Here is a 27107-nt window from a genome sequence, read left to right as displayed (position 1 = left end):
TGGGTGAGAGTGCAGGGCTCGCCCCGGTCCCACGTCCCTCTGTGCTGGCTCCTCACAGTGCTGTGGAGAGCCCGTGGCTGGAGATTTGCTGCGTTCTGTGGGTGGAAATTGTGGTCCCTCCTCACTCAGAGAGGTCAGACAGGGCTCCATGGGGCTCCCCACCCCATTCCTCATGTGGCTGAACCCAGGGCAGCTGAATCACACTGCTGGGGCTCAATGTGGACTTGTCATCCCCCCTGGCAGTCTCCCTCCCCTGCTTCAGGGTCACAGTCCTCGTTTTCAGCTTTCTGTCAAAGCCTGTGTCAGGGTGCCCTGGAGGAGGCTGAGTGTGCCACCTCATGTGCTGGCATCTGCTGCAGGACCCTCATGACCACACAGCCACGTTCTGCAGATGCCACTGAGGCTGGGGGCCTGAATCTGGGGTCCTGGGCAGGGGCTTTGGTCATGTCAGATCTGCTCCCTGATGCAGAGGTGAGCAGGAGAGCCGACCCCTCCTGTGGGCACAGTGTCCCTGGGCTTGTCCCTCAGCTCATCCCCAGAGGTGGCATCTGCCCGTGCTTCTCCTGTCTCCTAGAGGGCTCAGTCCCTACCAAGGCTGTGGCTTTAATCGCATCTTCACAGCCAAGGAGCTCTCACAAAACCACTCAGAGGGTTCTGGCATTAATGACATTGCCTGTGCTTGCAAAACTTCACCTCTCCCAGCCTGAAACACGCCCAGAACCAGCACACTGCCAGCAGGTACCCAGGCTCTCAGCACTGGTCTCACAGTGTCTGGGGAAAGCTCTGGGGCCCCTTGGCACTGGCAGGTGGCCAGGTGAGGAGGGTTTGCCCCCTGGGGCATCCTGGGGCAGGGATGGCCTGTGGGATGCAGGGACTCCCCGGCCCTGCTGCTCCTCAGTCTGGTTTCAGATTTCCTACCCCTGCATTTTATCAGCAGCCATTTATGGGCCTTGGGATGACAAGCTCTCCATGTGTGTGCCCTGCCTAATTCCAGCCTTTTGCTGGGAAAAAGAAAAAGGGCTCTGTGATGATAATCTGGCCTGTGAGTAAACATGGTGTCATGGGAGCCAAGGGACCCCAGAGGAGAGATGTTGCAACTCCGGACAACTCCAGCCAAGGGAAAAAAAAACCAACAACCACTCAGTTTTATTTAGATTAAAGGGTGGGAAAGAAGCAGTTCCAGAGGCCAGAGGGAGGGTGGCAGAGGAAAACAGGACAAGCCAAGGAGTTTCACTGCCGGACAAGCAAGGTTTGGGTTTCAGGGGTCATCAGCCTTTGCTCGGGGAGCTTTTTGCCTTCAAAAGCGGGGGATGGTGTCCATGGTGGCTCCCCTCCTCCTGCCAGGGATGCCTTTGCTCCCTGGCTGTGAGTGGTATTGATCATGAAGATCCATAGAGGGAATTTTTTATTGCATATGGGCACCCATGATCTCACTTAATGACTCAGATGTGATTAGACAGAGAAGAAATAAAGTATATTTGACTTCCCGCTAATTTGCACCAGATGTCCCTTGCCTGCTTGGCAGGACAGCGGGGCCATCAAGCATTGTGGGAGTGCCTGGAAGCACAGCCCTGCAAGAAAAGGGGCTAGAAATAGAAATCCAGAGGAAGGGAAAGGATTGGCAGCTGTGTGAGAGCTCCCTCCCAGTCAGACAAGATGTCCTCATGGGCAGGGCCAGCATCCAGCACCTCTGCCCAGCACCACAGGAGCAGCAGTGAGGGCAAGGAGAGCATGGCCAGAGGGAAGAGCAGTATGGGCAATGGATGCAGGAATTCCCCCTGGAAATAAAAAACCAGAATTTGCTGAGGGGGGCTGTGCACTCTGATTTCCAGCAAACAATGCATTCCCTGACTGGTGACTAATGGTCTGTAGGGAGCAGAGCTCCTGCCAAGGTGCCTCTCAGGGTGGCTGTGGCTGCTCTCCCTCTCCCCAGCATGCTGAGCCATCCCTTTCCCTGTGCACCAGCTCTGCAGGCTGGTTCTCAGCTCCCACAGCTCTGGGGGTGCTTGTGGGACCCCCCACCCACACACACTGGTTCTGCACAGGACACTGGCTGTGGAGAGGCAAGAAACATGGTCTAGGTGGGCTGGGAGGACATCTTTGGTGTTCCTAACCCATCCTCTCCCATGGTTTATGATATTTACCGGGCTGGAAATGGCCCTGTCCCCCATGATCCGTGCTTGGGGATGGGCAGTGCCATGCAGGGCCAGCAGTGGCTGCCGTGTGTGTTCTGCCAGGGTGCTGGGAGACACTCAGGGAGCAACTGCAGAGAGAAGGGGGCTCAGAGTATGGCAGGGCACACAGAGCAAAGTCAGAGGAAATTCTTGCCTTGTTACCCAAGAATAGTGAAGACTGAACCCACACAGCATATTTTGGGCATTAGCAAAGGCATTTTAGGCTTACTAGCATTCTTAAGCAAGAGAGAGGTCTGGAGTGGGGGAGCACTAATGAATCAGTAAGGTCTGGTGGTGCTTGAGCTGCTTAGCAAGGCACTCTGAGGTGCAAGGAGAAGTAGAGGTGGCTCCCTAAATTCAGGTGGTACCATCCCCAGCAGAGGCTGGATGCAGCAATCCTTGTATCCAAACTCCTGGGCGTTGCCCTGCTCCTGCTGCAGAAATTCCTGTCCCAGTTCATCAGCCACAGAGCATCAGCCCCAGCCCTGAGCCGAGCGAGGGACTGAGAGAGGAGGCGGAGGAGAAAGTTCAGCTGTCATCAGATCTGGGATGCAGGAGAAACGGGAGCAGGCTGCTCTGGGAAAGCTGTGCAGTCATGGGATGGGGAATCATGAGACTTGAATCTGGTCCTGGTGTGGTGTGGCCATGGCCCTGGCCGTGCTGCTTGACCTCTGCTCTGGCCCTGTCACCCGTGTCCTGTCTGTGGGATCACAGGGCTCTGATGGCCTGTGACCAGTGCTGCTCTGGCATGTTGGGGTGACCCCTTTTATTCCATCCCCCCTGCAAGAGCACAAGGCTAGAGATGCTCACACAGGATTCCAGCAGTGCCTGACCTCAGCCAGCCCTGGGACACTGCTTTGCCAGCTGGGAAAGCCAGCGGCCCCAGGCTTGGCTCAGCTCTCCTCATCTCTGCTGCAAACTCCGCTCTGCTCTGCCAGGCTGCTGTGATTACAGAGGGGAGATAAGGACAGGCAGTGTCTGTGTCACCAGGCAGGGACAGTTGCCTGTATCTGTGTCTTGTTTGGACTCCAGACCCTCCCAGACACTCTCAGTCCAGCAGTGCCCAGCTCTGGCCTCACTGGGGGCGAGCAGGGACGTGCCAGCTGCTGGGACCAGCCTCCCCCATGGCACTTGGCCATGCCCCAGTGTGGCCCCAGGACCTGAGCCCTCGTGGAGCTGAGCCCCTGGGGAGCACAGCCCCCCCAGAGGCATGTGGGGCTGCGTGTGGTGTGGGGCTGTGTCCCCCAGCCAGCCCCGCCAGCCAGCCGACCTTCTGTCTCCTCTCCCAGCCAAATTCCTCCTTTAGAATAATAAACAGCGTGGCTCAAGAGAAAGGCTCCTTTCCCTGCCTGGCTAGGACTGGTTTGCCTTCACATGGAGGAGCTGGAGAGGGGCAGAGGGAAGGTCTGTACCAGTGCTGGCAGAGAGGGAGCTCTGTGATGATGGGGATGGAGAGCTGGGACAGCACCTTGGTGGCTCTGCAGGGTGGGAGGCTGCCATGGAGCTGCAGGGCTGAGTGAAGGTGCTGGACCTGGCATTGCTGCACGAGCTCCCTGGCCTCCGTGATTGTGCCTGGATGGGTGAAGGCAAAGGATCCCGTGGCTTGAAAATGCTCAGGTCCTGGTTTGTGGGAAGGTCTGAAGGGTCTGTGGCGCCCTGCTAATCCACAGGGGTGAGAGGAGATCACCCAAGGCCACTGAGCATCCTGTAGGTGCCTGTGTTTGTGTCCCTGGGTGGGATAATGTCTGGATGTCTGCTTCTGTATCACTGAGTGGGATTGCTCCTCCTCGTCTGGCACTCTTTGTGGCACTCACAGTTCCTGCTAAGAACAAAAGCTGGGGCTGAGGAGAGAAACAAGTGCTTTCAGAGCTGGCAGTGAGCTGGGTGCATTTGCATCCCTTGTGAGACGCCTGTGCTCACCCACATGTGCAAGCACACGTGTCCCCGTGCCAGGGAGGGACAGCCGTGTCCCTCTCCTCCCGCAGCACCGAGCCCAGCCAGCGGCTCTGAGCATGCCTCTGCCCCGGCCAGAGCGCACAAAGGGAGAGGTCACCGCTCTCTGCGAGACGTTGCCACCCTCCCACTCTGCTTGGGAAGCATCTCCAAGAGAAATGCCTTTCTGCAAAAGCAGCAGCTTTATTAAAACCAGCTCTGAGCGCAGCGCAGGCGGCCAGGGGCGGCAGGCGGAGGCTGCGGGGCTCTCCGAGCTCGCTGCAGCAGCACCCCTGCTAGCCCAGCACCCCTGCTAATCCAGCACACAGCACCCCTGCCAGCCCAGCAGCAGCACCCCTGCTAGCCCAGATCCATCACTCCTGCTACCCCAGCTCCATCACCCCTGCCAGCCCAGCACCCCTGCTAATCCAGCAGCAGCACACAGCAGCCCTGCTAGCCAGCCCCATCATCCCTGCTAGCCCATCACTCCTGCCAGCCCAGCTCCAGCACACAGAGCCTGGCTCCGGCAGGCAGGGTTTGCCCGTCAGTGACCCTGCAGAGATCGCTGCTGCAGGCTGGGAGCTGTCTGTCTGTGTGGGAAGCTCGGCTGCAGCAGGACTGGCAGTGACAGCCAGGGAGCTGCACGGGCAGATGAAAGCTGGGCATGGGCTCGGGAGGATCTTAGCCCCTTACAGGCAGGTATCTGGGGGCTGGGGTGGTGAATACAACCTGGCTTGGGCAGGCAGGCAGGGAGGGGTCGAAGGAGGGGATCCCAGTTGTCCTTACGACCTTGAACATTGAATAATGGATGAATCACACACCTCTGTAAAGGAGAATGGGGAAAGGAAGGTGATTGTTCTCATGGCAGTGCCTTGGGGGGCAGAGATTAGATTGTCTGTCCTTCTCTCTCCTGCAGTTTGGTGCTCTGAGGGTGGGTGCAGAGAGGTCACATTCATTTACAGCCAGAATTTCACCTCGGTCCTTTCATCCTACCCACCCCCATCTCTTGCCCTAAGTGCTCTTATCCCCTCTGGCAAACGAAGAGAGAGAAAGAGTTACAGGGATTTTTTCGGGAGGAGGGAGACGGACGCTGCTGAATAAGCTGGAGACCTGGAAGGATTTGTGGTGGATCAGACTTCTGTTGAGCCAAAGCAAGAGAATAATAAAAACATCTGACAGGCGCACGTCATTTAAAAACCATTTCCTCCTTAACATCAAGCAGGCCGGGAGGCCGCTCCAGGGCCAAGACAGAGCTCAGTAAGAGCCTGGGGCTGGCTCAGCAGGTCCAGATTGCCACTAGCCCTCCTCGAGCCTGGCAAGAGCTCCTCAGAGCACTGCCAGCATCTCAGGGGGCTTCTCCTGGGGTCTGCCTTAGGAGGGGGCCCGTGGCAGGGCAGGAGCTCAGTCTGGGCTGAGCTGGGAGGTTCAGCTCCATGCAGGAGCATCCCCGAGCTCCCCAGTGAACTCATCTCCCCCAGGCACAGGGAAGCCTTTTCCTTTACTCTTCCTCTTGTCGCTGTGTTCATTTTGCTTTTCACAAATACTCCTTCCTTCCCACGCCTGCAGCACCATGGGGAGGGGTACCTGTCACCCCAATGCACAGGAGACACCCCTGCTCTTAGGGAGCTCTGGCCTCATCTCCTTTGGCTCCTGCTTTGCACCAGGGAGGGCTGAAAAAGCTCTGTAGAAAGGACATTTCTTGAGAAATGTTGATTAGAAGGATTTTAAACAAAAACAAACAAACAAACAAAAACCTCACAAAAAAAAAACCCTCATAGATATTCTGTTAAATTTATGTATTTAAAAGTTAAATACAAGAAACCCATTTTTTGGTGAAGTTTCTTCAGGTTTGTTGTGGTTTAACCCCAGCCAGCAACCAAATGCCATGACCAGGCTTCTTTTATTTCATTGGAAGGAGCAAACAATGTGGGAGGGTTGGAGGGGGATCTGTTTTCTAGCAAGTTTTATCTCACTGTGACTGAGGGAAGAAAAACTAAGGAAAAAAGACAAGTGGTAAAGCAGAGGAAGGGAGGAAGGGAGGAAGGCAGGGCTCTGCCAAGGGGGAGAGGCATTTCCAGCTGAGATGAGCAAAAGTTGACACAACTGCTGGAGCCTCCAGCAAAATCCCTGTTTACCAGTGGGAGAAGCCTTAGAAACTGCAGATCCAGCATGAGGGGGAAGCACCACTCCCCCAGGAGAGAAAGGCTGAAAACTGGAGAGATGGAAAGTTTCTGAGGTGGAGAAGTGAGGCAGGGACCCCTGCCCAGGACAGCCAAGGGACCTCTCCTCTGCTGAGTGCTGTGCTCATGTCACTTTGCTCCTGACAGGACTCAGACACCAAGCCCAGAGCCCAGCATGCCGTGCCCCACTCTCAGGACGTGTCTCTGGCTCCTCATCCTCACTGGTGAGTGCTGTGCTGCGCAGGGGGGTGTGGTGCCTGGGGGCTCACCTCGGGGTGAGGGGAGGGAAGGGGCAGTGCCATGGGGAGGCACTGGGGTGCACAGCATGCTCCAGGCACATCTGTCCCTGCTCAGATCCCTGCGCTGACTCAGGCCTGTGGTGGGGTGGATGTGGAGTGCCCTCCTGCTTCATGGTGGGAGGAGGAGACCTTTCCACAGGCAGCAGTGCCATGTGTGCTCAGACCTTCCTTAGCAGTCACCTGAGACCAGCCACAATAGCTGGACACCCCGCAGCAGGAGGGGTTTGGTCAGATCCCAAATATCCAACAATCCCCCCCAGCAAGGCACCAGGGCTCCTGGCTGCACCTGGGTTGTTCACAGCATTGCTGCACGTCCCTGGAACTGTCCCCAGCTGTCCTGCCCACCTGTGGGGACACCAGAGGGGAGTGTGTCACACCCCCATTGGGATATCTGGGCAGATGGTGAAGCAAAGAAGCTGGGAGAGACATGGGGAACCATTCAGGAAGACCTTGACTGCTCTATTGCTTCCAAAGGATTTCCTGCAAGGTTTTGCTTTCATTCCTTTTTCACTTTCTTGTAAACTGACATTGTTTCAGCCTCATCTGTGTCCTGTCTGACACTGTCTGTGTGGACAGGCAGCCAGAAGAACAAGGAATTGCCTCCTATCTTCCTTGGGGGTTCTCCACCCAATATTGCCACAGAGAGCCCATGGGCTGCATTGAACACTGCTGAATCCTGTGATGTGTGATTTCCTTTCCAGTAGGGCTTGTAGGAGATACAGGGAATGAAGACACCACGGTCTGGACTGGCAGGACATTTTTGAGGAGACCGTGGGTTTTTCAGTGATTACACTAGGGAAGGCAAACCCAGGAGAGTTATTTTTCAGTGTAAAGGCTGACACTACAAAGCAAACCCATTGTCATGAGGTGTGCTTCTCGGTGGATTTCAGAGGAATTCAGTTTGGTCTCACCCCTCTCTCAGGTCTGCTGGAGGTGACGTCTGGGGACCGCAGGCTGCACATCGAACCCAGGGACACCGAGCTTGTCCTCAGCCTGCACAGCACCTTCTCCCTTCTGTGCTATGGGGACAGAGAGCTGGTCTGGGAACGGGAGGGGCAGCCCCTCACTGCCTCGCTGGAGCACAGGGACGGTGTGTTTGTCAGCAATCTCACCCTCAGGAACATGACAGGCCATCACACCGGGGAGTACACGTGCACCTACAGCCCTGAGCAGGCTCCAGAGCCAGCAGAGAGGAGAGCCCTCTACATCTATGTTCCAGGTAAGGGACAGCCTGTCCTTGACTGTGCGTTTCCATGGAGTTTGGTAACCAGGAAAAAAAGAGCTTTGACTTATTGTTCTGTCTCCAAGCACATGGCATCCCCAAATCCCTTCTCCAATAGCAGGAGAGCCCTCATGATGGGTCTCTCTGGCTGTGACATGTCTCTGGTGTGCCAGCTCATGGAGAGTGTGCTGGGATAAGTGGTGGGGGAGAAGTGGTGCTCAGTGGTGCTGGGTCTCTCTCACCCTCCCAGGAGACATTTGACAAGCACACAACATGCAGCTGTGCTTTCCCAAGGAAAGGATGGGAAATCCTTCCCCACTCCATCCCACTAGCATGGAGTCAGGGCCCTGTGGTGGAGTATTCCTGAGGGAACACAAAGCAGCCCTGGTTAAGCTTCCAAGCAGCATTCTCTAACCAATGTTCCCTCTCTCCCATAGATCCCTCCCTGGTTTTCCTCCCTGCAGTCACCTCTGAAGAGGTCTTCATCTTCATCACAGGCTACACAGAGGCTGTCATCCCATGCCGTGTGACCAACCCACAGATGCAGGTCACCCTCTATGAGAAGAAGGTGGAGAACCCCATCCCAGCTACATATGATCCACAACAGGGATTTAAAGGCTTCTTTGAGGATAAAACCTATTTCTGCCGGACATTTGTGGATGACCAGGAGGTGGATTCAGATACTTTCTACGTCTACAGGATCCAGGGTGAGCTGACATTGTCTTAGCATGCCTGTGCATCTGCTCTGGCTGTTTCTTCAGGCCAGTGGCAGGAGACACCGAAGCTGTCTCCTCAGTGATGATCAATTTGGAGGCTGTATTTAGTTCTCTGTTAGAGAATGGGTTTTGCCTACAAGTCAGCTCCATCCCTCAGGGAAGACAGTTTCCAGTGGACCAGTCCACCCAGGGTAAATGGACTGGGTGCCCACTTATGTGGTATTCACATGCCCTCTGAATGGAGAGAAGCAGAGAAAATAATGATCAAAACAATTCTTATCTCATTTGCTGCTCCTGTGTTTTTGAACATGTGGAATGTGTTGGAAGATTGTTTACCCAAGGTGATTGCTTGATTGGATTCTGGTGGTGGTGTTTTGATTCATTGACCAATTGGATACACGTGTGGGTGTTGGGACTGTTGGCTGACAGTCACAAGTTTTCAGTAGTAGTTAGAAGTAAGTATGATGTAGTATAGTTATAGGATAGTATAATGTAATATAATATAGTTTTAATAAAGCGAGTGTTCAGCATTCCAAAGCTATGGAGTCAGATGCCAGTCATTTCCTTCATCGGGGGTCCTGCTTTTACTATACACTTATCCCTTCATAATTCCTTCCTCTCTTCCACCTCTCCCACAGTGTCATCTGTGAACGTGTCCATCAGTGCAGTGCAGACCATGGTGCGCCAGGGGGAAAACGTCACCGTCATGTGCACCGTGAGTGGCAACGAGCTGGTCAACTTCAACTGGGATTACCCCCGCAAGCAGGTGAGTGCTCCACACCCACAGGCTCTGGGCAGCAGCTCCAGCCTTCACCCAGATGTGCCATGGCAATCACTCATTGATACCCCATGGCAGAAGTTATGGGCTGCTGCTGCTGCCACGCAGGGAGGTTTGATGGGGATATGCTTGGATTAAGACTGTCTGGCTCAGGGGTGTCTGACTGTTGTGTGTTCCCTGCCCTGTGGCAGCCAGACTGGGGTCCTCTACCACTTTCTCCCCCCTTCCAGTGAGCCTAGTGGCAGAACATGGCTTTGGCTCCTCATACCACATCTCCTGTGCCCATTTTGCAGGCAGGGAAGGCTGTGGAGCCAGTGACTGACTTCCTGCCTGGATCCACTCATGAGATCCGCTCCATCCTCATCATCCAGAATGCAGAGCTGGAGGACAGTGGGACCTATGTCTGCAATGTCTCTGAGGGCTACCATGAGAAGACAGACCGGAAGGACATCACTGTCCAAGTGATTGGTGCGTTGCTGCCCACGGCCCCAAAGCCACCAAACCGTGTGGGCGTCCAGGCAGGATGTCCCAGGGTGACCCCCTCTCCTCTCTCACAGCCTCCAGCTTTCTCCTCTCCTCACTTCTGCTCTAAGTAACCATGACAATGAGCCAAACCTCACCCCATGTCACCCCTGCCCACTTCTTGGCTTCAAAACATCCCAAATTTCCCTTCATGGCTTTTGTGACCCTTTAAGACTCTTGAGGGTGTTGGTAAGAGTTCCTCTGCACTGTGCAGTGCCAAAGTGATGTTAAGATATGTTGTCTTCCATCTGCATCTGCCCTTCTTTCATGTAGTTTGAGGGAAACTGCCCCATCTCCATTATCTCTACAAGGTTACAGCCACATGCTTCTGCCCTGTGAGCTCCTCTGCTCCAGTTGGCTCTGCATCCACATCCCCTCAGACACAAGCCTGAGGTCTTGAGGGATGGATCTGGAGCTGCCCCACCACTTCTGGGTGTTCAGAGAGTTTTGTTCCAGATCCATGTTTATCCAAAGGGCCAGGGAAGGCGTTCCCTTTTCTGACCACCCTCTTCCTCTTGCCTCAGAGCGTGGCTTTGTGCACTTCCACACCCACCTGCCCAGAACGGTGTATGCTGAGGTCCACAAGAGCCACACTATCCAGGTGGAAGTGGAGGCTTATCCCCAACCCAGCATTGTGTGGCTGAAGAACAACAAGACATTGACCATGGAGAGCAGCAGTGAGTTCACCATCACCAGCAGGAACCTGTCAGAAACCAGGTATGGCCCCATCATTCCTCACCAGGGTGCAGAGAGGGGGTAATTCACAAAGGAATCTCCAAACTGCTGGTTGGGCACACTTGGTGATTGAATAGCTTTCTGTGAGTGGATTTTGAGCACTCCTCAGGTGGGTGGGAGCATTATCAGTCCCCGGGTACCTTCCCACAGCCATCACTCTGGGTCTGTGTCTCCCCAGGTACCAGACAGCTCTGGTGCTGGTGCGGGTGAAGCAGGAAGAAGGAGGATTTTACACCATTCGGGCTTCCAATGAGGATGATGAGCAGGAGATCTCCTTCCACCTGCAGATAAATGGTGAGCATGGGCATGCACACACATGGCTGAGGAGAGTGGGAGCAGCCTCAAGGGGTGGCACCATCCTTTGCTGCAAAACCCTCAAAACAAAGTCCTTACTCCTGTGGCTGCAGCTCCAGAGTGGTCTTGCTTAAAGAAAGAGCAACAAAAACACTTGGGTGAAATATCTCGCACTTAGCCTCAGAGCGAGGGAGACAGGGAGGCAGCACAGACACCATCAGCTTGGCCAAGGTAGTAGATGTAGAGATGATTGTACAGCTGTGATGTCCTGGGCTTTCCCCCATGCTCACCCTGCTCTCCCCAGGCTATGTGGGGGCAGATCTCCTCCATAACCCCTTCAAACCTTACTCTTTTTGCTGTTCCCTTTCAAAAATAAACCACAATGGATGTGATGAGTCCCACCTCATCCTTAGGCTATGGCAGGGATACAGCAGACTCACATGCCCCAGAGGAATCATGTTCCCCTTCCATCCTGCAGTCAGGAAGGACAATTAATTCCCATCACTGTCTTTTGGTTTCAGTGCCAGCTAAAGTGGTAGAGCTCAAGGAGAACAGCAGTGCCAGCAGTGGGGAGCAGACTGTAACATGCTCTGCTGAAGGCATGCCCCAGCCAGAGATCAGCTGGTCTACTTGCAGCGACATCAAATGGTGAGTGCAGGGATGGAGGCCATGAGAACAGCCGCACTTTTATTTATTAGATTAACAGGCTGTTATTTAATTGCATTCTGCTGGCACACTCACCTGGGCATCCCATGATGGCACGTGGTCCCTGCTGGCTCTCAGGTGCCTTTGTCCTCTCTGGAGCAGGTGCAGCACCAAGGGCCAGCCCACGCGGCTGCTGGGGAACGAGTCGGCCGAGATGGGCGTGCAGACCAACACCTCGTACCACGCGGAGCGGCAGCTCTACCGCGTCAACAGCACCCTGCAGCTGCACAGGGTGCAGGAGCCCCTGCTCCTCAGGTGCACCGTGCACAACTTCCTGGGCACCAGCTCCCAGGACATCACTCTGGTGCCACACGGTGAGGGCTGAGACAAGTTTTGAGGAGTAGTGGGGAGATAGACCTTTCTGTGATGCCAGCCTGGAAACCTGTGTGCTTCTGCCCCAAATGAAGCTTCTTTTGGGTTGAACAGAAAAGATTGTTCCAGTTGGAGTGTGGAGCCCTTATGTCCAATGGCCATGGATATGCTCTTCCCACTACTGGCAGGGTCATCTCTCCAGGGAGGCCTGAGCAGGTCCCCAGTGCCTTGTTATTAGCCCACAGGTCACTAGATGGTGCCACGGACTTGAACATCCCAAATATAAGGAAGGATGGTCTCAGCCCAGGCCCATGGCTGACAGCTCTCCCCCAAGCAAAATAGCCCCTCTAGATCTTTTCACCTTCCCATGGCCAAACCTCTCCTGAGGCAGAAGGCAGTAACAACCCATCATCCCTGGGGGGCTGCAGGTGCCCAGGAGGAGACTGTTCCCACCCAGAGAACAGCCCAGGGTCAATGTCCAGGGGAGGAGTGTGTGGGGACCTCTCTGCACTGCTCTCCCCTCCTTTCCCTGGGTGCTCGGGCCGTGCAGGGGTAGAGGAAGCTGACTGCTGTCCCTGTTCTCTTTGTAGCCTTGCCGTTCAAGGTGGTCATCATTTCTGTCATCCTGGCCTTGCTGGTCCTCACTGTGATCTCCCTGATCATCCTGATTGTGCTGTGGCAGAAGGTAAGAGAGCAGAGTGTTCCCAGGCTGACACAGTGGTACCCCAGGGTTAGGGTGTCTGGGCCTGATGATGTCCCAGCTCACCAGGATTTATGGGCCTCCATCAGCTCCTGTGTGCCCCTGGCATCTCTGGGGTAGATGGGGAATGAGACAATGGCTGTAGGGACCAAAGGCTCCCTAACAAAGTCCAGACACATCGCCCACGCCCTCTCTGACTCCCAGCCTCTCAGAAGTCTCTTTTCCCTCTGCTCCCTTTTCCAGAAACCTCGTTATGAAATCCGCTGGAAGGTGATTGAGTCGGTCAGCTCTGATGGGCACGAGTACATCTATGTGGATCCCATGCAGCTCCCTTATGACTCCACCTGGGAGGTGCCCAGGGACAAGCTGGTGTTAGGTAAAGGCTTTGCAGTCCCACTGATGGATTCCTGAGGTCCTGGCTGTCTGGGGGTGATAATCCAAAAGAGACCAACCCAGAATCCAAGAGATCCCTGGAGATACGATGTGGTCCTGGAACAGGGGGATCATCTAGGACCATGGTGGGAGACCAGCTGCCTCCTTTGGCATTAAGCACCATATTATTCCTGGCTATTCCACCTTGTAGCTGGCAGTCCTGGAAACCAGCCCCAGCCCCAAACACATAGCTCATGGCCCTGTCCACGCCCACCAAAATGACTGCAGCAATGCTAGTGTGGTTTCAGACAAGCAGCTGTATTTTCCAGGCTCCTCTCCTCACCTCTCCCCTAGAACATTGCCAACTTTTTCTCCTGGCTGTTTCCTTGCAGGACGCACTCTCGGCTCCGGTGCCTTTGGTCGTGTGGTGGAGGCAACAGCCCATGGCCTGAGCCATTCCCGGTCCACCATGAAGGTGGCAGTCAAAATGCTCAAGTGTGAGTTCTCCCCCTTTCCCCACCCTAAAGCTACAGGACCAGTCAGTGCCACACTGTCCCCTCCTTGCCCTGCTGCTCACACTGGCTCTACCCTACAGCCACAGCCCGCAGCAGTGAGAAGCAAGCCCTCATGTCCGAGCTGAAGATCATGAGCCACCTGGGACCTCACCTCAACATCGTCAACTTGCTGGGGGCCTGCACCAAAGGAGGTACTTGAGCCCTGAGCACCCTGTCTCTGCTTCCCTGGGCTGTGCTAAGGGGACAGCTGTCCTTAGAGTAATTCCTGTTTTCTGGTTCCAAATGATTCAAACTTCGCCTAAGAAAGCCCTGTGGGACTCTGAACACCTTTCTTCCAGCCTGATTGAAACTGGGAAGGCCCAGTTAACCCCCATCTCCCTCCACAAACACAAATTTCAAATGCCAAAAAATGCTCCGTATCACAAAGGTGGCTTTTCCCTTTGACACCCTGCAGTCTGGTTATATCCTTGTGCAGTGAAATCCACAGCCAGGGTGGCCAAGGCAGGGCTGATGCCGGCATTGTGTCCCACCAGGACCCATCTACATCATCACGGAGTACTGCCGCTACGGGGACCTGGTGGATTACCTGCACCGCAACAAGCACACCTTCCTGCAGGCCTGCGGGGACAAGGCACGGCGAGAGGCGGAGCTCTACGGGAACACCCCCAAGGAGGACCCCGCGCACAGGTACGGGAAAGCAGCTCTCTCCTCCTGCCTGCTGCCTGCCCCGTCCTAGCCCCATCACGGAGGGAGGCCGGTACCCTCAGGAAGGATCCTACATTTCTCCAGAGCAGTGAAATAAACGCTGGCCCAGCACTGGGACACAGCTCTGGCTCCTCTGTTACCTTGTTAGACCAGCCCATGTGCCAGCCAGTGACCTCCAAGCAGCTCCTGACAGTGAGGAGTTAGCAAACCAGAGCCTGAGTTTGCTAGCGCACCTGCCAGCTGCTCCATGCCAGTTGGGAATATTTCCTGGCATCATTAACTTTATTTGCATAACCATAGCCATGCACTGAGTACAGAGACACAGGGTTTTCCAGCATGTCTGAATCACTGGAGATCTCAGCTCTGCATTTCCAGGGTTGCTACCGAGCCTAAGGGAGAAGTGCTACAAGGAGGGCAATTGCACAAGAGGTGTCACAAGGAAAGGGAAATGGTCCTTTGTCCTTTATCTGGTTGCCAGCTGTAAGGGATGCAGGCACAGCGGTGCAGAGAAATGTTCCCCTGGGAAGTTAGAAAGCAGCACTTCCTTCCACCACGCCAAAACAATAGTGAAATAGAGCAGTGTTACAGCTCCCCCCTGCCCTTTCTGCCTGAAGGCAGCTGAGATCTTCCTAAACACTATTCCATTTGCACACCACTTCATCCATGATGCAGGGCTTCTTTGCCAGCTGTGTGGGACATTTCGGTGCTGGAGCTGAGGGTTTGGGAATTGCAGACTCACAAATCATTGCCCTCAGCCCTCATGTCTCCTCCTTTCTTCTGGGTCTGAGCAGCCTCTTCGCTTCCCCCCACAGCCACCTCTCCATGTCTGTCGAGAGTGACGGGGGCTACATGGACATGAGCAAGGATGACTCCCTGGACTATGTGCCCATGTCTGACATGAAGGGTGAAGTCAAGTATGCTGACATCGAGTCCTCTAACTATGGCACCCCCTATGAGCTGGATGGCTACTCCCCCTCAGGTAACAGCCGGGCCACAGCAGGAGGGAGAGGTGCTTGTGCTTTGGGTGCCGGATGCTTTTGCTTGCTAAGGTCACTTCTGGGACTTGTCCAGAAGCAGTGCTGGATGTCCTCACAGTGAGAGCTCCCAGCTGTGTCCCTTTGTTTCTGGAGGCAGAGCATTTCCCAGTGTGTCCTTCCACTACTGGGAGGCTCACCAGTGTGCTGGTAACACCAACATCCATCTCTGATCTTGGTAACACCAACATCCATCTCTGCTTGCCCTCCAGCTCCTGAAAGGACAGACCGGGTGACACTGATAAATGAGTCTCCACTCCTCAGCTACATGGACTTGGTGGGCTTCAGCTTCCAGGTGGCCAATGGGATGGAGTTCCTGGCTTCCAAAAATGTACGTATTCTGGCTGGTCTGTAGTGGTGGTGGCCAGCAGTGTGTTTTCTGCCATGTCCTGTGGTCAGCTTCCTCCCACTGTCCCTCTGTCCGTGCCAAACTCCTTGTGGGATAAGTGGCTGTGCAATTGAAGAGCTGCTGACCACTTCCCTTTGGAAACACAGTCCTGGAGATCAGCATGACTATATTTGCATGTGACAGCTAACCCTGGCTCATACTGAGCTTCAGACCTCAAATTCCCTGACTCTGTGCTCCTCCTGAGCCGTGTTCAGCACAGCTGTGGCATTATATCATCCCTGTTTACTGGGATGACCAAACAGCCTGCAGAGAGCTAAAGCACAAGGCATTCTGCAGCAAGCAACTACTCTTCCTAGACACCCTTATTGCACTGCATGCTCTGAGCACCCCAGGGCTCATCAGAAGTGCTTCTTCAGTGGAAATTAGGCCACCGTGGAGGTCTAAGCTCTGGGGTTTCCTAAGGCCTGGCTTAGCCCAGGGCAGACAGTAATATAGCTGGATTGTGTGAAGCATCACACAGGGCAGGGCTAACAGAAGGCGTCAATGGCATCGGTGCAGAGAGAAATTCCTGGCTCTGTGCCCCCAGCCAGACAGTCTGATCCCTAAAAGTGCATGGTCAGTGCTCCCACAGCAAATGTCAGGGCTGCTCATACAGAAAACATCCAACATGCTGGCAGAGTAGGAGGCACAAGCCAGGCTGGTGTAACTCTGATGTGTTCAGGCTGCTAGGCTGGGTTGTCCAAACAGAGATGGAGACACCCCCTCCTCCCAGCCCACCAAGTCCCCTCGCTGGCTCCAGCCCTGGCAATCCCCTCTCTGCTGGGTTGGTCAGGTTCCTCTGCAGGATCTGCATGGCTGATGCTGTCATGGAGGAAGCAGTCCAGGCAAACAGCAAAAATGTGTTAGCTCTGCTGGTGGTGGAGCCATGATTGTCCCCAGAGGTCAAGGAGACACCTGAAATGATGTGAGGTGACTCTTGCAGCCCCAGGCATGGGCTGGTGCAGCAGCTGGGCTGTGTTCTCAGGCTGTGTGAAGGCTCCTCACAGTGACAGTGCTCTGTTCCCCCCTGCAGTGTGTGCACCGTGACCTGGCTGCCAGGAATGTCCTCATCTGTGAGGGGAAGCTGGTGAAGATCTGTGATTTTGGCCTGGCGAGGGACATCATGAGGGATTCCAATTATATCTCCAAAGGCAGTGTGAGTACCAGGAGCTTTGCAAGCTCCTTCTTTCCGGGGCTCTGGACCTGGCACTCCCTACATACTCCCCCTGTGAGCCACCTGTCCACCAGTGTGCCCAGAGGTGGTGACAGGGCAGGGCTTCCAGGAGATGATGTCAACAGCCAACCATCCTTCACTTTGTTTGCTGTGCACACTGTCAAGTAGCAGAATTGCTTGCCCACATCTCCTGGCTCTTTACAGAAGAACCTGAAGTAGCAAAACTCAGGATTGTCCCCTGTACACTGTCCTGGTCACAGCAGCAGTGCTGCGTCCTGCCAGCTCTGAGTGTGGTCCTGAGCCTCAGGCAGGAGGAAGGCAAGGTTGGGCAGCTTGGTAGGGCTGTAGTGACTCACTGACCACTCTGGGAAGAGATTCACAGGATTCTGCTCTAACCACTAGACCACAAGTTAAGAAGAAGTGTCTTCTTGCAAGCAGCTACTTTCCAGAGAGATGTCTCCAATCTTTCAATGCAGAAGAGGATAAGGCTGTAATTGAGCTTTGCCAGAACGCATTTCCTTGTGATTTTACAACAACCTCTCCACTCCAGCCCTGAGGCATTTGTGAATCTCCAATCCCAAGCAAAACAGGCCATGTAATTCCCAGAGAAACTGAGGCTGAGAATGGAGACAGGTGCCTTAAACCCCAATCTTTATCTAATCTGCAAAGTTCTGCAAAGTTCTCTCATGCTTTCTCCCATGTGCTGTCAAACAGGTACTCAGGGCTTGATCAGGGGGACCCTCCCCCAGAGGGGTTGGGGTTTTCAGTCCAGCCTTGACATAGCTGGTTTCCTGTCCAAAATGGGAAATGAAACTGAGCCCCTTTGCAATCCTTCCTGGAGATTATTTTGGTATTCATTGTGCAAGCAAATCCCAGGAGCAGCAGCCAGTTCTGCCTACAAGCTGGACAAGTGAGGCTTTCATTTTTATTACTCTGAGTGAGTAAGAACAGAAAAGAAGCTGGATGTATCCTTTGGCTTTTTTCTGGTCACCCCTTAGCCTCCTCCAGCCTGGTCTCAGATTTCCAAAGTCAGGAGTCTTTGGTCAGATTGTGCAAGTCAGTGGCCTCCTGGAGAGTTAGGGAACAGAGAACACACACTGTGACATGTGTGCATTCATCATGGCAGGCTGGGATGGAAATGGACACAGCACATCCCTTCTTTCCTCCTGCCTGCTGGGTCTGTTCTGCACCAAGAAAGAGGCAACTGGTCCCTCCCAGAACTGACTGACAGCAGATGTCAACAGATGTGTTGGACTCACAGGCAGATCTGAAGGCTCTTCTTTGCTTGTAATTTGGGTGTCAGGCTCTTATCTGTTGAAACAACTGCTGTTGATACAGCTGACTCTCATTTCACTTTTGATTCTCTCTTAGACCTTCTTGCCGCTTAAGTGGATGGCTCCAGAGAGCATCTTCAACAACCTCTACACTACCCTGAGTGATGTGTGGTCTTTTGGGATTCTTCTTTGGGAGATATTCACTCTAGGTGAGTGCCCTGCAGATAATGGTGGTGTCTGTAGTTCTGATATCATGTTAGGAGGATCCCTTCTAAAACAATAAAAATGCATTTCTAACCCCCAAGTCCCTACTTTACCAGTCAGAGTAGCACTTCATTTCCTGTCTCCTTCTTCCCCATGCTCACGTTGCCTTTGGAAGTGAAATGAAACAAGAAAGGTAAAGAAATAAGAAAAGCTTGGTGTGAAATGCATGTTGGCTGGAGGGTGGCAGGCAATTCTGCAGCCTAATTCCTGCTCTCCCTTTACACCCAGGAGGGACTCCATACCCTGAGCTGCCCATGAATGAACAGTTCTACAACGCCATCAAACGTGGCTATCGGATGTCCAAACCCACCCATGCCTCTGATGAGATGTAAGTGATGCCAACATGTGTTTCCCCTGGATGTGCTCTACGTGCCACAGAAGCATTTCTACCTGTTTTCCTCACCTGATAACCCAGTGCTCTCCCTTCCCTCTTGCCAGCTACAGCATCATGCAGAAGTGCTGGGAGGAGAAGTTTGAGATCAGGCCATCCTTCTCACAGCTGGTGGTGCTTATGGGAAACCTCCTGGTGGATTGCTACAGGAAGGTATGTCCAAAGGACCCTGTCCTCAAGGGACAGAAGAGGTTCAGTGCCTTGGTGAGGGCCCTTAGTCAGGCTTTGGGGGCCAATGTTTAGTCTGGTCTGGACTTTCTTCAGGAGTGTTTGGTCAGGTTGTGCAAGTCAGCAGCTTCGTGGAGAGTGAGGGAACAGAGAACACACACTGTGACATGTGTGCATTCATCATGGCAGAGGATTTTGCTGTGACCAAGGCTGCAGTAGTTGAAGCAGCCAGTGAAGGTGGTTTGGGCATCCCAGGAACATTGCTGAGACAACTGCATCGCCAGACAGGCAGCTGGTAACTCAGCAACTGCAGAAATCAGAACTGGCAGGAGATCAAAATCCTGCCACCAGCCATGTGGTATTTTGGAGCTGTGAAGTTGTGCCACTGATCTCTCCCTTAGGAAAGGTTCATGGTTTATCTTTGTTGGAGTAAGGCAGCTGAACCCAGCTAGAAGATGCCAGCCCCTCTAGGAAAACCTGGCAGGCAGGAAAAGGAAACACAACACAAGTGCATTCTCCCCACTCACAAGACCTCTCCCTTTCTTTGGTCACCTCCTGTGGGAGCAGAGGTACCAGCAGGTGGATGAGGAGTTCATGAAGAGCGACCACCCCGCGGTTGTGCGCACCAGACCCGTGGTTCCTGTGCTGAACAACGCCCGCCTGGCTGCCAGCTCCCCCAGCAGCCACATCCTGTACACAGCTGTGCACCAGCACGGGGGGGAGAATGACTACATCATCCCCCTTCCCGACCCCAAACCCGAGGGGAGCTCTGACCTCCCCCAGGAGGCCTCCATCAGCAGGGCCAGGTAAGAACATTGCTCCTGAGCATTGTCCTTTCCCTCAGCTGTCCAAATCTGAAACGGGGACCTCCGGAGAAAATGGGGGTGCTCTGTTGAGGCACAGACTAGGGGTGGATATACTGGGAGAGAAGGAGGGCAGTGTCACACCATCTGAGGCGCTGTGACCTGCAGGAGCCCACAAGGATGGAGATGAACCAGAGGAGCTGGGACATGAGCTAAGACAGGGCACAGTGTCACATCCCTGCACATCAGCCAGCACAGCTGAGGACAAGCAGTCCCACTCACAGGGAGGGGAGCACGCAGGGAACCACGTTCTGCAGAACCCAACCAGCCATGTGTTGTGTTTGAAGGCTGGATAGACCCACCTGGTATGGTCTGTTCCACTGGGGGAAGCTACTCAGATAGTGTGGGGCTGCTGGGAACTCAGCACACTTTCCAGTTTCTGGGAATCCTCTCCCACCCACAGACCTGGGACAGGACACTCATTTCTCTCTCCCTCTTGTCTCCCTTCAGCTCTATGCTGAACGAGGCCAACACATCATCTACAATATCCTGTGACAGCCCTCTGGGCCTCCAGCAGGACGAGGAGCAGGAATCTGACCCACAGCCAGGCTGCCAGGAGCCAACCACAGCACACCAAGAGGTGGAGGAAAGTTTCCTGTAGTCAGAGCTGGGCTGACTTTGCATCTCCTTATGGAGAGGCCAGCCGAGGGGGCTGACCCAGATGTCACAGAGAGCCATGCTTGTGCTTGTACATCAGGACATCCCCTCCTGCCCCAGCATTCCTCCTTCCCTCCTGTCTCCCAGTGCTGGGTGGGGAATTAAAGACTTCTCCCCATTGTCATCCCCTTCCCCCTTAAAAAGAGGTGGCTCAGTGCCAGAAACCCTCTAGATCACTGCCACATCCTCCTCAGTGATCAAACCACTGCAGGAGGGAGACATCTCACAGACCAACACCTTTTCAAGTGGAAGACATGGTTGGATCTCCACGAGAGGCCACTTTCTGCATTGCTAAGATGACACTCCAGCCTCTTCCTCCTCCATGGCACAGAGTTTCGTCTCCTCTGCACCAGCACTTCTCTGATGGTCTCAGCACCAGCCACACTGTGGTTCTCTGTAATGCCACTGGGACAGATCATCCACCTGGAGCCCATTGCTGGAGTGTAGAGAACCTGCAGCACCAACCTTCAGCTGCTGGAGGCCAGGAGCACATTGGATTCTCCTCCAAGCCTGAAGAGGCCAGCCAGTGTCTGGGAGGTACAGAATTACCATTTTCCTCTCTTGGCAGTGCTTCCATGGTGGATGGAGCATCACAAGCACTACAGTGTTCACAGCTCTGGGGCACAGCTCTGCACGCACCTGGAGTCACACCCTTCTGTGCCCAGCGTGGCACCAGGAGCCCCAGGGACATGCCAGGAGCTCCAAATGCCCTCACAATGACTTGGTTATAAAGCAAGGAGGGCAGTCACTGTTGTTCGTGTTGTCTGTGTGGACACTAAGCTAATTATTCTCCATTGAAGATTTAAAGGGAACAAATATATTAATCCACTAGCCGGGGCCAGTATAAGGAAGCAATATGGTTATTCATTAATCTACTGCCACTACACCCAGCTCATCTGCTGGGAAATCATATAACCACGCCAGCTGCAGAATCCTTGTGCCTTATCTTTGGGAAGCAAAGGCTCACCTTTGATAAACTGTTCACCCAAACACCCCTTCTCAGGATGGGAGGGCTCACCCTTCCCTCCTGAGTCACTGCAAGATTATGGGCAGCAATAAGGATACCAGAACACCAAGCCAGGGATAGCTCCAAAGAAAGAGAGGGAGACAGGCTGGGAAGCTCCTTGGTCACAGCTGAACTTTATCTCATGCTTTGCCACCTTCTGGGGTCAGGCAGAGCCACTTGCAGCCTGCCAGGGCTGTGATATGTCGTGGGGAACCAAGCAGGGCAAGAGGAATTGGGGAGGATTCCTCTCTCTTGGAGAATGTTTTGAAAACTAAATGGGCTCCCCCTGCTTCTGCCCTCCTTCCCCACTTCTCACAGATGGGTCAGGGGCTTTTTGTGCTCTCAGCTGGTGCTGAATGAGCAGACCCAAAGCAGGAGGAGCACCAGGCTTTGGAAATCAGTTGTGAGCCCCACCTCTGCAGAGATGAAAGCTGGACCCCCCAAACCACAGGTCTGACACCACAGAAGACAGCAGGTTTTTCTCTGAAATGAGTTTCACTTCACACAGAGCTCTGTTCACTGCATGTCCCCTGCTCCCATTAACTCTTCATTGCCCTACTCATGCACATCTCTCTGTGCATCCTACAGGAACTGCTCAGGCAGGTTTACAAAATCAGAAATTCAGTCAGCATCTTGTTGGTCTGCCACCTCAGAGCCACTGAGAATTTAATATTTTTTAAAAAAATATGGAACTTGTGTCAGAAATCCCCAGCAGAGCAGCTTCTGTTTAAAGTTTTCTACCATTCCAGTTCTGCCATTTATGCAGCTAAAGGAAGAGTAGGTGTTTTGTGGGCTGATGTCCTTGGTAAAATGTGAACATAAGAAATAGCACTTTTATTGGCAGCCAGCAGAGGATATTTTCAGCCTATGTGGTCAGATTCCCCACCATCCATAGGAAACATACTGTGAATGACAACTGTTTTTCCATCCTCTGTTCCTCTGGCTTGTAATGAAGGAGCCATCTCCTATGGCCACAGTTCATTAAATAATCCTCACTGCAGAGAAGCAGTAATTTATGAGATCCTTTGGGTCAGATCACTTGATTTTTTTTTTTAACATGTAAGGTGCTTGGTAGGATCTGTGTCACTGCAACTTGAGCCCAGAGGATGGCACATCACATTATCCTAACAGCCCCTGTCTGCACCAGCTCCGTTTTTAATTCATCCTTCTCTGCCAAAGGTGACCAGAAGTACCCAGTATTCCAGGTGAGGTCAAACCTAGACCTCACACAGGGCATTATCAGTTCTGGCCTGTGCTGGTCTCAACTTGCCTGGTGTAGCTTTGGATAATTTTGGCTTTTTCCCAGCCACAACATACTGAGAGCTTGGAGTCATCCTCTGACCAATCTAGGCACCTACGTCTTTCTACACTTCCAGCATGTCTAACCAAGCTACTCCCTGCTGTTCCAGACATTGGGTCATCAGCAAATTTTGTTAACAAACTGTTATTTTTGGGCTGGACTGACTAATAAAAATATTATATACTTCTAGCAACCAGAACAATCTGAGAGAGCTACTTTTACTACCTCCCTCCAGCCCAAAGCTTTCCCGTCAATTAACACCTTCTCACTTTCCCTTTGGCCATTTGCTTATTTCAAAAATCCTGTTCTAAACTTCATCTTGTACAGATTTAATTGCTAATTAAATTACTAATTTCACGCTATCAGATAGTTTCCACAGTCCTGGAAGGGGGGATCTCCCTGCTGGGGGAGCTCAGGTATCCTGTCCCATTACCTGGGCATTAGCTACATTTGAATGCCTATTGCATTTTGTCTTATTTCTAGATTTATTGCAATTATTATTTGCATCAAAATCTGTTCTGGCTGCTGATGAGATGCAACTCCCACCTTCCTATTTCTTCTTAAAGTAGGTACGCCAGACTTTGCAAAATGGTACCATTCTGCACTCCAGAGGAATATGACCAAATACTTGCCCTTGGCCCGTGATTTTAAGGGCTGAGTCTTGCACTTTTGTGGTATTTTCCTGTCCTTACTCAACCTTTCACAGCACCTTTAGCAAGTTGCAGTGACCAGACCTTCTCAGCCAGGGACAAGCTGGCAGCTGGACAAAGCCAATTTATTTTCCTAAGCATCCCTCCAAGAGAGGGCTTAGCAGAGCTGGGAACAACAGATCCAGCCCCACACTCCCTCTCTCTCTGCTCCAGTCCCTGCATGGCCTGGCAGGTGAAGGCCAGGAGAAAGGTTTGCCTGTTCTGGGCCCATCAGTTTTGTAGCCATAATTTCTCCGGTGAGACTCTGAAGGGAACTGGTCCCACTGGGTTTTCTCTTTTGATAATCAGTATTTTTGTTTGGGTGTGTTTTTGTGTTTAGAGGTGGACCCAAACTGAGCCCTCCATGAAGGAACACATGCCACAGCTTGGGCCCATCTCTAGTGCAATATCTTTTTATTTGTAGATTATATTTTACTCTACAGCTGTTACGTTGTTATCAGAACCAGTATAAGCATAATCCTACTGCCAGTCACTATTTCATATGTGTATCCCAGAAACTAATGCAGCACTCTGGTGTCTCTTTCCACATTAAGGTGTTCCTCAGACTGATGTGTGCACAGGTTTTAATCCTTTTGTCCTTCTCAGTTTGAGTGTGTTATTTCCTTAAGTGCGAGTGTCACGTTTAGTGTTTGTTTGTCTTGTGTGAAATCTAGAGCACAGTGGACTTTACTTGTAACTAAATTGTCTCTGTTCACCTGCCAAGGGGGCTGTGGCAGGGTCCCACGGGGATGGGGGCAGAAGTGCAGTGCAGATGTGCAGCCAGGGGAAGTCAGCCAGAAGTGAGAAGCAGCTCTTCTCTTTCTTCCCAGTCAGGGCTCTGGGCTGTGGGGAGACAGCACCACAAATACAGGGCACTGAGCACTCAGGGTTTGCCTGAGAGGAAGCCCAAGGTCTGTGCAGAGCTGGCAGATCTGGAGAAGGGGATTTCACAGAGTGCTGAGGAGACAAAGCCCCTGTTCCAACACACAAGTGCAAGGAGGAGCCCTGGCTGGGCTCAGTGCCTAGCTTGGGTTCCAGGATGATCAGGGAGCCTGGATGCAGCCTGGTTGTGCTCCCACTTGGAGAGCACAGAGGTTGCCCTTTGGTGGCCCTCAGTAACCTTCTGGCATCCTTTGCCAGGCAGAGAGCAGCCAGGGCAGCTGCAGGTGCTCCCTGAGCAGCTCCAGGGCCACACAGGTCATTGCTGCAGCAGATCCCAGCCCTGCCTGCGTGCTGAGTGTAACAGTGGAGGCACCATGGCATCTGCAGGACCTGCCCAAAGCAGGCCAGATATTGCTAAGAATAAGTTTTCATAGCCCAGCACACAGGTTGCTGGGCTACCAGCATCGTTCCCATGTTTAACCTGGAGACCTGAGGCCTCTGGGAGATGCCAGGGTGGATCTGGTTGGCTTTGGCAAAGGCAGGGGAGCTGCTCCAGCAGCACTTTGGAGAGATAACTCTTGCCTGGGGTGGGAGGAGGCCGGGAGGGCAGCTTGTCCTGGGAGGCCTGCAGTGTCCCATCATTCCTCTTCTTTCCTCCTTCAAGGACTGATTGCACCAGAACTGCCAATCTTGCCCAAAGTGTGCCCTCTCCCCATCTGCTGTGCTGGCTTGCTGGCATCACACTGTTCCTCTGCAGCCTTTCTGAACAGCAGCAGCACCTATCTCCATGCTCTCTGTCAAAATCAGTACAAGGGCAAAGGGAAAAACAGAGTTCAGACTAAGGTACCAAAGAGTTAACACTTTTCTAGGTTTACAGTTGTATTTGTAGGATTTGTACTATGTCACATTTATAGCCATGAGATATTATTTTTATGCTGTAAACTTTTACAAATACATTTTTAAAGAAAGAGTTTAAAAATAAAGGTGTTTTTCATTTTGCAAAGGCCCATCTCTTCCTTTATTTGCCTGCTTTTGGTTGCTCCCACTCAGATGGGGCTGGCAATACAGCTTAACCCTGTGGTGGGTGAAGGCTAAGCATGTTAATACTCTGTGCATGACCCCAGTGCTTAGTGAAAGCCCAGCTGGGAGCCAGGCAGGGAGAAGCACTGCAGAGAGCAGCTGAGCCCAGAGACAGGGTAAGGAAAAGGGGCAGGATCTGCCCCATCTCTGGTGGCTATGCAGCTTGTGGGTCATGTGGGTGGAGGGAAGGATACCAGGAATCATTCCCATGTGTATGGGGAATTGTTCCCAGAGTTGTTCCTGTGTGTATCCCCACTAACTGGGGTTTGGGCCAGCTGTCCCTGCCAAGGACTTGGCCCCTTGGAGCATTGCTGGGTCTGTGCTCAGATCAGGGTAGGCATGCAGCAGAAATGACAAACTGAACAGTGGCTGGGCTGAAGGAGATGCAGATACCACAGCACTGATTTTCCCACCTAGTTTAATAGCTCAGGACAGTGGGAGGGCCTGGAGACAGCAACAGGGCAGGGCACCAGAGGAGCCACTCTGCAGCACACAGGGCTCCCCATGCCCAGCTCTCCTCCCTTCCCTCTAGCATGAGGAATTTGCTGATGCCCTCAAAATCTGCAACTCCAAAATCCTGGCTCCCCACACCACCACTCCCTCAGATCCACGTGCTCTCTGCTGCTATCACCTTTCCCCAGTCACCTTTCAGAGGCACTGAGGTCCCCCAGCCATGAGAGACAGGCACCCTGTGAGTCTTGCCCAAAGCTTTCTCCTCTCTAGCTCAAATGTAACTGCTCCTCCAAAATCCATCTCAAGCTGCAGTTTGCCCCTTCTCTGAGCCACATGCTTGGAAAGGCCAAGGTTGCTGCAAAGAGGGGTTTTTGGTTAAATCATATCAGTGTGGACCCTGTTTTCTGGCTTCATGATGAATGAAGCCCCCAATGGCATCAGTTGTGCCTCCCTCAGCTCCTGGAAGCTCCCTGTGTACCCAGAGGTCCAAGGCATAGAGTGCAGCAGCAAGCAGGTCCAGTTCCAGCAAGGCTCCCCTTTCCAGCCTTTCCTGGGTTCCTGCCTTTGCTCATTTTTCCAGAGTGGAGGTTTGCAGCCTCCCTGACCAGCTCAGGCTGATTCTCCCCAGATATGCTCTGAGTCACCTGGCACGGCTCAGTCAGGGCATTTTTCTCCAGGAGCTGAATCAGCAGGGAGGAAAAGAATCCCCTTTTGTCCAGAGAGGCTGCATCAAAGGCCTGGGGGGAAGCAGAGAGGGGGAACGGACAGACCTCAGCCCTGAACCCTGCAGGCTCCCACTGATCCCTGCCCAGCAGACCTTTTGCATGTCAGCCTGTTCTGGGGTGGGGTCCTGGGGCTGGAGATGAGCAGGCCAACATGGGGACCCCCAGCAGGGCATTTCCCCCACCCCAAAACAAGTCTCCTCTGCAGTGATGAGACAGACACCCCATGGAGAAGCTCAGGGAAGCAGAGAGACTGCAGTGACAAACCCAGGAGCTGTGGGGCACCAACAGCTCAGTACCAGTAGGACACAGGTGTTCCATATGTGTCCCCAAACTGCTGCAGGGCAGTTCAGGCAGGGATGGCACCATGGCCAGCTGTGCTCAGTGCTGGGGTCCCACAGGGCTCCCAGCCTGGGAAACAACTGAGCTCCCAGTGCTCCCAACCAGGGCTCACAGCAGCCTCCATTTCCCCTTCCCCAGCCAGTCTACCAGGCACTGAGCAAGTCTCATCCCATCTTTCACAACCAGCAGGGCCTGCACAGATATTCCTGGGCTTCAGGTTGCTCAAAGTAAGGTTGCAGCTTCCCTGAGATCATCCCTG

The 27107-nt window shown here is 53.3% G+C and overlaps 1 protein-coding gene across 4 annotated transcripts in view; it reads left to right on the top strand.

Moving 5' to 3' along the window:
* Positions 1 to 25254, top strand: part of PDGFRB (platelet derived growth factor receptor beta) — a 32337-nt gene extending 7083 nt beyond the window's left edge. Inside the window, exons 2-23 of one of the 4 annotated variants that reach the window (XM_005418728.2) lie at positions 6434 to 6510; positions 7508 to 7804; positions 8245 to 8514; positions 9162 to 9289; positions 9595 to 9769; positions 10348 to 10540; positions 10737 to 10852; positions 11374 to 11500; positions 11660 to 11871; positions 12460 to 12554; positions 12813 to 12945; positions 13334 to 13438; positions 13537 to 13647; positions 13990 to 14143; positions 14974 to 15140; positions 15408 to 15526; positions 16617 to 16739; positions 18129 to 18240; positions 18524 to 18623; positions 18734 to 18839; positions 19422 to 19660; positions 20168 to 25254. In XM_005418728.2, coding sequence (XP_005418785.1) covers positions 6462 to 6510; positions 7508 to 7804; positions 8245 to 8514; positions 9162 to 9289; positions 9595 to 9769; positions 10348 to 10540; positions 10737 to 10852; positions 11374 to 11500; positions 11660 to 11871; positions 12460 to 12554; positions 12813 to 12945; positions 13334 to 13438; positions 13537 to 13647; positions 13990 to 14143; positions 14974 to 15140; positions 15408 to 15526; positions 16617 to 16739; positions 18129 to 18240; positions 18524 to 18623; positions 18734 to 18839; positions 19422 to 19660; positions 20168 to 20318 — 3282 coding nt within the window. In that variant the 5' untranslated portion in view covers positions 6434 to 6461 and the 3' untranslated portion in view covers positions 20319 to 25254. The remainder of the gene's footprint in view (positions 1 to 6433; positions 6511 to 7507; positions 7805 to 8244; positions 8515 to 9161; positions 9290 to 9594; positions 9770 to 10347; positions 10541 to 10736; positions 10853 to 11373; positions 11501 to 11659; positions 11872 to 12459; positions 12555 to 12812; positions 12946 to 13333; positions 13439 to 13536; positions 13648 to 13989; positions 14144 to 14973; positions 15141 to 15407; positions 15527 to 16616; positions 16740 to 18128; positions 18241 to 18523; positions 18624 to 18733; positions 18840 to 19421; positions 19661 to 20167) is intronic. The other 3 variants (XM_031055155.1, XM_031055157.1, XM_031055156.1) reach the window with 3 other exon arrangements.
* The last annotated feature ends 1853 nt before the right edge of the window (positions 25255 to 27107 follow it).

This window comes from Geospiza fortis, unplaced genomic scaffold (genome assembly GCF_000277835.1).
Source record: "Geospiza fortis unplaced genomic scaffold, GeoFor_1.0 scaffold55, whole genome shotgun sequence".
NCBI lineage: Eukaryota > Metazoa > Chordata > Aves > Passeriformes > Thraupidae > Geospiza > Geospiza fortis.
Note: the sequence above shows the minus strand (reverse complement) of the source record. Positions and strands in the feature narration are given on the sequence as shown.